The sequence below is a fragment of the Pelecanus crispus genome, chromosome 2 (assembly GCF_030463565.1).
Source record: "Pelecanus crispus isolate bPelCri1 chromosome 2, bPelCri1.pri, whole genome shotgun sequence".
NCBI classification, from domain to species: domain Eukaryota; kingdom Metazoa; phylum Chordata; class Aves; order Pelecaniformes; family Pelecanidae; genus Pelecanus; species Pelecanus crispus.
This window is the reverse complement of record NC_134644.1, coordinates 25,971,662-25,984,508: the sequence shown is the minus strand read 5'-3', so window position 1 is coordinate 25,984,508 and position 12,847 is coordinate 25,971,662. Positions and strand designations below refer to the sequence as shown.

Sequence of the window (12,847 nt, the reverse complement as noted above, 5' to 3'; positions counted from 1 at the left end):
GATCCTTATGGGTCCCTTCCAATGTGAGAAATTCTATGATTCTACATGTAGATCCCCATTTTATTGGATAAAACCCTTTGTTTACAAAACCTTTTACAGGATCAGGAGCAAAACAAAAGTTTTACCATAAAAAACAATACTGCATTTAATTAAGAATGGTAAGTGGAAAAAGAGGTCTAGGACAGGAGAAGCATCACAACATACAAATTATGTTTCCCCTAGAGCATTTCAAGGACAAACTGCAACTCAAAGTTTCACTGAGGAAAGGTTTGAAGGCCTCAGAAATGCAAATGCTGCAGAACAACTCTTTTGAGGTATGATTCCCAACAGAATTGGATGTTTTTGAGAGAATATATACGCTTGAGGTACTCCAGCACAACATTATGGCTGCTGCCTGACACAGTTTTGACAAAAATCACTAACAAAACTCCTGCAATACTTTTAGAGCTTATAATATTGAGGGCTTCTATGTCTAACAGAACATCTGTCTGTCCTCAGAAAAGGTTGTGGAAATAATTTAAAATGTAGAAAGACTGCATACTAACAGATACGATTACTAAGGCAATAAAAGTTCAGACAAGAAGAATTCCATCTAAGATTCCACTGAAGCCACAGTGGTATAAAAAAACAAGCATAAGATCATTTTAAAATGTCTTATGGCTGCTTTTGAATTTCACATGCCAACCACAGATTTGACACTTCCCAAATAAACACTTTCTATTTGAAATGTTTCAATAAAAATATACACCTCATACTCTACACATATCTGAGGTGTTTATATTCCTGGGGAGTCTCATTAACCTCAGTGCAACCAGTATGTTGAGAGATAAACACACAAAAGGCTGGTTGTTCTTTAACTGCCCATGACAGCATGAACTACCAATTACAATACATGCACAGATGGCTAATTGGTTTTATCACAGTTTTCACAGCTCTGGGAAGGGGGACACCACCTTTCTCAATTTCTCTGAAGGCAGTACCAGCAGCACAAGAAGAATTCATGTGTCGAGCCCCCTTGGGTCCTACTGCCCTACTTGGTCAAAAGAAAAGAGAAAAGTTTTACAGTAGTTTACAAGACACACTCAACATCCCCAATGCAATTTTAAGTAGGTCTTCAGTAGAAAAACTGATTTCATCTCTTAGTTACTTTTGAAATGCTAAGAAGATTGCCACATAAATGCCAAATTCTAAACATTTCAGAACAAGAACAAAGGTTATGAGACTCGCAATTTAGTTGTCAGGACTGGCAACACTAAAACCCCACTATAAAAAAATGAGTAAAATAAGTGCAAGAAAGTGTCTTTGCAGCTAAAGTTAAAATTTAACAGGACATTTTGGTTCAAATTCATTGTATACAATATTGCTCCTTCCTCTAAAATACCTGATGATACAGATCTCTCTTGTACAGATTCACCTGTAGCTATATTGTTAATGGGAAGACTAGGGCACAGACTTCTGTAATTAAGCTTAAACAGTGACAACAGTACTATATAGCTTCCATCCCAAAATGGATCAGCCGTGTGTAGGGCATGCGTATCAGTGAGTTTCACGCCTATTTGCTGCAACAGGACAGGGAGACTGAGGACTCCACAGAAGGATTTTAATTCCCAAAAGGACCGTGTGCTCCAAATATTAGAGATCATCTTCCCCCAAGCTCCTAAAGTCTTGCCCATTCTCCCCAAAACTGCTTCTGATACTGCCTTCGCTCCTAGCCCTCCATACCCACTCTTACGCCCTGACCCTCCAATACATGCATATATACACCAGTGTCCTTTTCCAATGCCTTCCTGAACCCGTCAAATTCCTTCTTAGGCTTCTTTTTCTGCATATATTAGAAGCACTGAATATACTCAGTGGAAAAATAGCATCCTTGCTCTCACGTTCTCCAGGTGCCTCAGATCATCACCTGAAACCTGAGGGGGTATGTCACAGCAGCAGCCTGACTTTGTCCCTTTTCAGATGGAAGTTCCTTCTCATGCTTCAGCCTATGCTCAGGCAAGTCAGCACAGATCCTATAAGGACCTGCAGTATACTTCTGCAGTATGAAATCCTAGAAAGTTTTAGTCATGCTTTAACAAATCTCTACTATGCATTCATTAAGAGTTTTCTCAGGGTACCAACTTTGGGAAAACTTGGATAAAATGACAAAAGCACAAGAAAAATCCTTTTTGGAATGAAGACTGCCCCTTGCTGAACTTTAAGTGAGGTAATTTATTGAGGTAACAAAGATGTGTAATTTCTAAAATTACTGATCATTCTTACACCTGCTGAACTTTCCTGAAAACTGGCATCCACAAAGCAATGCAGCAAACAGCCTGACTCTGCAGATCGCATGTGCTATCAAGCAAGGAGAAGACCAGCTCTTCCCGCCTTGCCATGGAGTCACGGTGACTCTGGACTGCACTTGTACTCCTTCATGAATGTGGAAAGAAAGCAAAGCAGAATAATTTGGATTTTTATTCAGAATAAAGGATGCCCTCCACCTCCTCCCTCAAAGTCCACGCTCATTTCTAAGCTGCTGTATTTCTGCTTCAAACAAGCACTGAAACTAAAATGACTTGCCCAATGATTTTTTGATAGGCCTACTTACTGACCATGTATTTTAAAAAAAGAGCTAGCAATTGGCAGTCAAGCAATTCAAATCTATCTTTGAAAAGTGTAGCTTCATAACGTTGGCTCACTGAGGACTGTTTAATATGATGATTACTGGCAAAGGCTGACAGTAGTATTTACAGAGATCTGAAATAAATTCTTGTCCCGTACCTGAATAGTTAGACTGTCTTACCCTTATTCTTCCCTGCTCATAGCAGGCCCCTATCATAAACCAAATGAAACAGCCTTTGCAGCTACCTAATTCCAAGGATTATGCAAGGCCTGAGCGCTGCCATTTCCCAAGCCATTTCAATGCAAATGAAGAAGTTACAAAGGCTCTTTCACAAGACAGGGAGTACAAGAGGTTACTAGGTGAGAGCATGTACCAGTCTTTGTGCAACTCTGGAAAAGACAATACAGGTTTCAAAGTTGGTGCATTGTTTGATCTGATCTCAAATTTCAAGGGGTTTGGGATTTGCTTGTGCTAAATTAATACTTCAGCCTATTCTTACTCTGCCAACTCTATCCCCCACTAAAGCTCAAGTTTTGAGAAGACAGGGGGCAAAATACCATTGAATATTAAACTGCGTAATACACCTCCATCGCATCAACTGTAGCGAACAACATACATCAAGTGCATCCCTGGGGTCACTTTCCAGAAATATTCATTTACATTTTTTAATTGCTGCTTTTCATTTCAAACTCAGGTAATATAAACAACATTAAGCCTGCCCTTATCAAACAGCTGTTCTTTAACAAAAATCTCAAGTCAATGTAATAAAAATGAATACCAATTAGAGGCATGAACCCATTTCCATAAGATGCACTGTGAAACCTGTATATTAGGACTAGAACAAAAAAGCTAGCAGCAGGTTTTTAAAAATACATGCAAGAAAAGAAAGCCACAAAAAAAAATTATTATGCAAGCATAAAGTTAAAAACGCACAAACCTGGGTCTTCCTTTAGCAAAGGCCAATGCATGAATGAAAAAGATACACTTAACAGAACCAAATTTAAATCTGAAGTGCACAAGCATTCCTTGAATCACACGTTACATACAACTGGCATACTTTAATGCATGTAAATCCAAACCAAGATGCTAACATAAGCTTGGCATCAGTCCAACTAACATATTAATATGAAAATATTATTACTACACCCCTTGTTCTTAAAGTAAACAATTAAAACAGATTCCTCTCATTGCTTTTACCACTGAAGATAGGGAAATGGTAGGATGGTAGACAGTTACCTGTTAATTTGCACTGCAAAATGTGGATTTACCATAATAAAACATCTTAATAGCAGAACTAGAGTTAGCTATTTCCTAGTAGAAACAGAGCTTTTCCTTAGACTGTCACATGAAGGCCTTTACACTTAAAACATCAGAAATAAAGTGTTCTTTCACAAGAAGGTGCCAAACTTCAGTCTTAGCAGTGGTTCATTTCATTGTTTCTGACCAAAAGGCTAAAAAAACCCCATACCAATCCAAAAACCACATTAGACAGAATAAAACTTCTTTGTGTTACGGGGGCAAAGGGAAGCAATACTGAATAACTTTTGTCTGACTTCAACTTTGTATTTCCAAGCCCATTCTCCCTCCCTAGTACTGTAACATCTGAATATTTTCAAGATGTATTAAGAAATATATCTTCAATATCCACTGAAAAAGACAATAATTTCCTTCTCCCTCAGATGGAAAATTAAGGCTCAGATGTTTAATAACTTGCCAAAAGCATCACAGCACTTTCTCTGCCAGAAGAAAAGAAACAATATTTGAATGAAGCTTGGTTCTGAGGTTAGAAGTACTGTGAAATCTCATGTATTCATTTAGTCCTGGCCTTTTATACAAATTTTAATCTGCTATCAGCTTGGCAAACTCCAGTGACAACATTTCCTTCGATGTTGTTTTAATGTCTTCCACTCAATAGAACAACCTTAGGGTTTTAAAGTTTGCTATTAAAGTATTACCTTGGCTTAACATTAGCATCAACAATCAGTATTAATGGCATGAAATAAAATTAGATTTAAGGCATTACACATAATACCATAAACATGCCATCTTTATTCCCTCTGTTCACCTCTTCCAAAAACATCATTTCCTTCACTCACTGTAATCTATTAAGATATGCCTCTATCATAACATTACCTTTAAAAAACAAATTATGTTTCTTAGTAAGTGCTGAACTGCAACTGACTGCAAAGCAGCCATGACTACAGAACACTTGCAATACTTTAAAAACCCTAGAATTCACTCATGCCACAACTACAGCACACACTTCAGAGAAAATGTGCTGTAATTCACTCAGCTTAATGTGAAAAGTAATCACATTATGGAAATGCTTGGTCATTGCACTGTAGGTAGAGCAGGGTCAGCATTGCTTCATCTCCATCACCTCTTGACTCTTTGTAGGCATTTTTAAAACACATTTTATATAAAGTGGATTTTTTTCCATTTGTATTTGGTTTCAACCAGAAAAATTCATAGTTATGATTTTGAACAGAAATATATAAGGCAGCTTTTCAAATTTAACTCAGTCTGTGAACTTTGTTGGATCACTACCAATGTGCATGCCTAACTGTACGTACCTACAAACACATACATACTTACATTTGCAAACCACCATACACCCAGCCAACTCAGAGGCGCACATTACTCCAGTTCCACACGACCTTACACTCCTTGTCACCTGGGCCCACTGACCTAACCACAGATTACTCAAAAATATTTGAGCACATTTTGCACTGACAGCGTGTCACCTAAACACTTCTGAAGCAGTTTTAGGGTTGGCAGTGCTAAAGTATGGCCTACTATGCTTAAACATTACGAACCTACACCAATCAATCATTCAATTTTAAATCATTTGACCTTAATTCCTAGCCTCTATCATATTTCATGTTAAACATATTATGAAAGAGAAGCTTTTTTCCATCTGGTCTCGGAGAAACTAACACTGCCCTTTCTCCAAAAATTTTCACTAGAACATCAACATTGTCTGGATTTAAGTCACCAAAAACTTAGCTTAGCCTTCATGAGTAGCAACTGCACATAAAAGGCCCCAAACTACACATTGACAAATATGGATATAAGTAATATCTTCATGGTTACTGATGACAGAAAACAGCAGAAATATATTGCATTTAGCTCCCAAGAATTAACATTAGTGGATCGGCATTAATACAGGCAATAGATTTGCAAAGTGTAATGAGGTTTCAGAAGACAAATAGAAAGTCATTGCACATGACTCCAGGCTTTGTTTCACCTCCCTCACAACTGTAAAAGTCATGACTTTACTTATCAGTACATTTTATATAACCTGCACAGTAGACTCTGTTCTTAGGAGGTTTTGGTTTGGTTTTTTTAACTGCTTTGATTCATGTAGGGTTTTTACACAAACAGAAACATGGATCAGACCTAGTTACATAAGAAGCAAAAAAGGGTCATCATGGGAAAAGATTTTGCAGTAAGTACATGACTTTGCTGAGAAATGGCAACACTGAATGAATATAATTAAAACTATTTTCTTTACTGTGTGTTACAAAAAGGAAATTACCCACTGAATGAAAATCTGGTGACCTGTTCTCAGATACATTGGCTGTTGGCTCCTTAGATGAGCTGTGGGTCCTCAGTTACACCTCAATTTACAGCACATTGTTAGATTTAAGATTTAACCCCATGATCTCTCTGTCTGGATCTTTTATGGGCCACTAATGACACAAATTTTTGCCTTCAAGAATAAAAGCCACTGACAGATATAGAAGTTTGTCCTACTTATTATTTCCATTGAAATTAAACTTTAATCATACATTTTAATCAAGTTGAAAAACTTATTTTAGAACTTGTTATAAGTTTGTACGAAATCATTTACCTTAAATGGTTACATATTATCAGTTAGTAATCATTAAAAGATCTGTTTTCGACTAACTATAATTTTTACATTAAATTTCCAATTTCTCCCAAGCAAGAAATATGCAATGATGAGCTTCAGAAATTACATATGTATTCAAATTCTCAATTTACATTTTAGTATTAAGAAACATGTAATTGAGGTCTAGTAAATAGAAAACAAAAATTATTTCCATATAATTTGTCTTAAGCAGCATCTAAAAGGAAACTGGAACTAAAATCCATTACTACCATGATTTAAAGTTTTTCAGTAAATAAAGCCATTTTAAATGGTAGACAAGAAAAAACACAAAAATAAGTTATCTTTTCACAAGTGCTTTATTGTCTGCAGTTACTATAAATCAGGAAAGTTTCTCATTGTTATTTTTTTTGTGATTGGAGAACTGGTATGTGTCATCCCTTCAGGCTCATTTTTGTAGATACACTGAAGATGAGAAGAAAGCATCCTGATTTTCAGCTGCCAGTCTCTGAATAAGCTAGTTATTAAGAAAACATTTGTTGAAAATTTTATTTCTGCAGAAATAACTATTCCTGTCAAAAGCTGATTCAGCATTTGAGAGATTAGCAGTTCGACTTGAAACTTCAGCAGAAAGGTATTTCTTCCCCCACACCCAGTTAAACCTTGCAATTTTTCTTCCAGTTAAAGCTATTTTAAATCATAGTGCTTTAAAGGTTGTCATAACATCATAAAAAAGTAAAATTTACAATTTTTTTTTTTGCTACTTGTCTTTAAAATGCTTTTCCACCACCCTATCTCTTTGCATAATGCTTAAGTTAGTTTAGTTGTGTAAGAACATACACAGGATACTTTTTGATGGCATGTTTTGATGGCATTCCCACCTGCCCCTACCAAACATACACAGAAAATCTGCTTCCACTCCACTGATTTCACTGCAGTCCAAATAAGCTACATTCTTCATGATACTATTTGTAATATCGGAGCTTACGGTTAAAACATTCGCTCCATTTTTCATAATCACTTAATAATGGAGATACAGAAATACTTCCCCTAATCATTTCACCTAGGAATATAAACACTTGTCTATCTGACTCCGAAGCCCCTCTGTCACTGCTCAGCGCTGCCAACTGCTCTCCGGCAGCACTCCAGCTGCTCCCCCATCGCACAGCTGGCGCAGCTGAAACCCTCTGCTTACATTTTACCCACTCAAATGGCTGGCATCCCAGCGGATCAAGCTGTTCCTGTGTGCAGAGCAGATATCAATTTTACAAGGACCTGACACTCACTTACCTTCCAAATCACTGATTCAGCTAATCTAGTCTCCTGCTCAGAAACACATTATTGAGACCCACCATTTGATACAGCATGCCATAGGAAAACCATAACAAACTGGGAACATTTATTTACGTAAATGGACTAACGTGGCAAAAGTGATCTGCGTTACTCTGTAACACAGAATCAAACACACAGGGAGAGGGATGGCAGTAAAACCAGCAAACAAAGCACGATAGATTAAAAAGGGTTGAAGCAATTTTAGCAGATGTTTACTGAAGGAAAGCTCAAGGGACGCAAGCAGAGAAGGTAAAAATGCCAAAAATCCCGCAAAAAGAGAACAGAGATAGACAGATGCAATCAGGTTCTGGACAACTCTGAAGCTAAGACTTTGGGGTTTAAAGTAAAGCAGGGATAAAAAGCCTTTGTCCTAAACCAAACCCACCACCAATTTCCTTGTTTCATTTGGAGAAAGATGCTGCAGTATTGTATCAGAGAAATCAAAGCTCAGCACAATATGCATGAACCCTCTTTATCTGCAAGACTTAAGACTTCAAAATGGCCTAACTCATGTACAGGTGACATTAACAGCCATTAGACAAAAGCCAGCCTAGGCTTAAGGCATGCAGAACGGTAGAAAAAACTGACAGCTGGCACAGAAAACTGCTTTGTAAGGAAATTTCACCTTTAGGTTAGAAATTGTGGACACCTGATTTTGCATGATTTTTCTGGGAAAGAGAAGGGAAAACCCAGGAACGTTAAACTTCTTTCCTTCACGTATATATTTAAAGGTCATTTGTCAATGAACGATTTGTTATGCTATGTTCTGTAGCTTTTGAGAATTTGATTTACGTGGATTCAGCAAGCACGAGGGCTTTGCTGTGGATGCCATAAATGTTTTAACCCCAGGAACTGCACGAAAACAACCCAGAAAGTGACTGTGGCCACAAAATATAAGGAGCAAAGAAACTTCTTGTATCAAAGACCCAGAGATTTTCCACATTCATACATTAAAATTAACACATTAAACCATTCCCTGGTAGCTAAGAAAAAGCTAAGTATGACATGCCACAAACCCTTAAACAAAAGGCATTCTAAACACTTTAATAGTTGCTATCACAGAACTGAGAATTGAAGAAGAAAAATATGCTTTTTACTTACATATAGCCTTTAAAGAAATTAGCCTTTTGCTAAATAAATTTTAGCAAATAAAATACTGCCCGCAAGGAAAAATATTTGACTGATTAGGATTAATGATATCTAATAGTTTTTTACGCAATAGAAAAAAAGATACAGGCCATGAAAACGATCCGATGGCTGGAGCACCTCTCCTATGAGGACAGGCTGAGAGAGTTGGGGTTGTTCAGCCTGGAGAAGGCTCCAGGGAGACCTTATTGCAGCCTTTCAGTACTTAAAGGGGGCATACAGGAAAGATGGGGGCAATCTTTTTAACAAGGCCTGTTGTGACAGAACAAGGAATAATGGATTTAAACTAAAGAAGAATAGATTTAGACTAGACATTAGAAAGAAATTTTTTACAATGAGGGTGGTGAAACGCTGGAGCAGGTTGCCTGGAGAGGTAGTGGAGGCCCCATCCCTGGCAACATTCAAGGTCAGGTTGGACGGGGCTCTGAGCAACCTGATCTGGTTAAAGCTGTCCCTGCTCACTGCAGGGGGGTTGGGCTAGATGACCTCTAAAGGTCCCTTCCAACCCAAAGCATTCTATGATTCTGTACTTTTCTTCAACATGTTTCCAATTTTCTCCATAGACCTTTCTTGAAACAGGTTTTGTAGGATATAATATAATTAAACAAGTTTCATTTTTGCATCAACCACACTACAGGCAATATTTTAAGAAGACTGTCCAATAAAAAGCTTAGTTAATGACCTAATTTCCAATTGCACTTCTATAATACATCATTTATCCCAGCGCAAATCAGTATCACTGAATATAATAATTTACTTACTCTCTAAGTAAGCACAGGAAAACAAGTTATCAATCCAATATATTATTAGCTGAATGTCTGTATATAAGGCTCTACTACATATTTACAGCATGCTACCCACCACTATGGGTGTCAGTGTTTATATCTGTATTGCACACTAATCACATCGGTTTTTTGGTTGCAATACAATAGTAGTTGGTAGATGTAAGGACGCAGTACGCACGCACACCACAAAATAGGACTACATAATAATAAGGCTATGTATTTAATAGCCTGCACACACAAGTATGATTTATGGTTAAATGTCTGCTTCTCAGAATAGTGAAAACACTATTGTTGAAGTCCCACTACATCATTTTATGAGCTAATAAAGCTGGAATAGCACAGTGTATTTCCAGCCAATTATAACAAACAAGACATTCTAGATTTCATATTTTTCTTTTATTTCACATGTACACAACTGTTAGTGGCACATATCAGAGGCACGAAAAGGTGATTCTGAGCACAAAGCACCCAAGGGTGGGGTGGGGTGGGGTGAGCAGGCATGCACGGAGGCAGCCCACATCTCCTTGAGCAGTGCTGCTTCTCTGTACCACCACCACGAGGCACTGCACCATCACTGCACCATCAGTGAAGCCCATCATCAGATCGACCACCAGACCAGGCCAGCTGCAGGCAAATGGTGACAGAGACACCCTTCCCAGGCAAAGCAGAGATGTGAATGATCTGTGTAATGACAAATCCATGTGTCTTGCATACTCCTTACCTAAAATGCCAACAGTTGTTTTTGTACAATACTCAAAGAGCCTTTTCTGGGATACCTGAAGGCCACTGCAATTAGTCAAAACACAGATTAAGATCTCCACAGTATTTGCTCAGGCATTCAAGGATCCTGCCCAGATCCTACTAAGAGCAAAAGAGTCAGTGATGCAAATGTTCAGCCAAATGAGTAATGCTCGGAATCAAGAAAACAGCTGGGCAGAGGTAGATGCTATCTAGGCTGCTCTTTCAGACAAACAAAACATTAAGAGCTCTGATTCATACTTCACAATAAGCTCTGACAGAACACTAGCTACTGGTGCTCAAGATCCATGTGATGCTAGAGATCAGAGAGAGATGAAAAAATCCAGCGCACACAATTATTTTCAAACATATATACACCTTTGATATCGGGTATTTACATAACAGCATCTCTCCACCAAAAATAAAGGTACCACCATTTTTCCCAGAATCTTAGCCAGCCTCCCCTCCAAGGTCAAGAACAGAGAGTGCTGTCAAATACCAAATCCCACAATTTGCCTTGGCACTGTGATCCTGTGTTAGCACTTGGCATCCTCATCTAAACAGGTCATGGCAACCACAGCACTTTTGACAAACTCTGGCTATAGAAAAAAGACTGAGGTGTGCTGCACAACAATTTCTGAAGTTTCCAGGTAATGAAGTGGTTAGATGCATAAGCAGACCATCAACCATAGTGCAAACTTGGAAATGCCTTCACTGTATTTGAAACCACCCATAATAACCATAAACTTTATTTTCTATAGGGAACAGAGTACCAGGGGGGAAAAACACACACACCTGAAAGAAATTAAAAATATTTTAAATTCTAGAACAAACAGTGAAAGGACATTTTTTTCCCCTCTTTCAAGTATTTTCAGACAGCCTGAAGTAAGAATTCAGGCTTGCAAAGCAGACAACTAAATACTGAAATGTGCCTGAAGTAGACTTCGGACAACATAACAATCCCTTAGGAATGGAGATTGCGAAAGGTCCCTGATAACCAGAGGAAGGCAAATGTTTTACCGGTCTTTAGAAAAAGACCAAAAGGACAATCAGAGAACTACAGACTAGTCACCCTCGCTTAGGTCCTTGGGAAAATTGTGGAGCAAATCCTCCTGGAGTACATTTGCAGGCACATGAAAGTGGTGGTGACAGTCTGCATGGATTTAGCAGGGGTAAATCTTGCCTGACCAACCGAATTGCCTTCTCTGGTATGACGACTGGATTTCTGGACAACATGAGAGTGATGAACATCACTGCTTTAACAAGGCTTTTGACAGTCTCCCACAGCATTCCTGTACTCAAGATGTTACACTCTGGATGGGTGGACAACTAGTTGGGCTAAAAGAAAAGTTTAGCTAATTGTGCCAGAGGGTAGTGGGTAATGGGTTGTACTCTACCTAGAGGTCAGTAACAAATGAAGTACTGCAGGCGTCCACCCGGGGACAAGTCCTGTTTAATATCCCTATCAACAACCTGGAGGAGACAATGGAGTGCACTCTACCAAGTTTGCGGTTGATGGGGTGGGGATGTCAGGGCTGCCATCCAGAAAGACCTGGACAGGCTGGAGAAACGGCCTGATGGGAACTTCATGCAGTTCAATGAGAACATATAAGAAGTCCAGCATCTGGGAATAAAGTCCCCTCCCTGCAACGCTACATGCTGGTCATAACTGCACAGGGGCAGCTCTGCAGACACAGCCCTGGGAAAGGTGGCAGAGAGCAGCTGCACAAGAGCCCCCAAGGCTCCAGCAGCAGTAGGAACCAACAGCTGGAACAGGGGCACAGGTACAGCATCCAGGGAAGTGATCAGCCCCCTCTGCTCAGCACTCATTAGACCACATCTGGATTACTGAGGCCAGGCACCAAGAAACCTGGGAGTTCCACCCAAGATTGTTGGGGGCTAGAGAACTTGTCCTGTGAAGAAGGGCTGAGGGTCCAAGGTTTGCTCAGCCTGGGGAAGGGATGTTTTCAGGGGAATCTAGTAGCAGCTCCCCAGTATCTATAAGGAGGTTATGAGAAGACAGACAAGCTCTTTACGATAGCGTATGGTGGGAGGAAGAGAAACAACATTGAAACATAAATTGAAAGAGGAGATTCAGACAGGAGAAACTTTTTCACCCTGTTGACAGTCAAGGAGTGGAACAGGTTAGCCAGAAAGGATGTGCGGTCCCCATCCTTGGAGGCTTTCAAGATACGACTGGATAAATCCCTGAGTAGCCTGGTCTAATTTCATAGCTGACACTGCTTTGAGCAGGCGGTTGGACAAGCGACTCCCTTCTGACCTGAATTATCCTACAGTTCCATAGGATTCTTTCTACTGCTGAAAAGACCATCTCTGCAGTAAAGCACTTCCTGGTAACTCAATGATTGAGAAGCTGAAAAGACACAGCAT

General features: G+C 39.1%; 1 protein-coding gene across 2 annotated transcripts in view; it reads right to left on the bottom strand.

Annotated features, from left to right (window-relative positions):
- Positions 1 to 12,847, bottom strand: part of CDK14 (cyclin dependent kinase 14) — a 258,581-nt gene that overhangs the window by 202,277 nt on the left and 43,457 nt on the right. The window contains exon 2 of one of the 2 annotated variants that reach the window (XM_075705350.1): positions 440 to 463. The exons of the other annotated variant lie outside the window; for it this stretch is intronic. Coding sequence (XP_075561465.1) covers positions 440 to 463 — 24 coding nt within the window. The remainder of the gene's footprint in view (positions 1 to 439; positions 464 to 12,847) is intronic. 2 annotated transcript variants of the gene reach the window in all.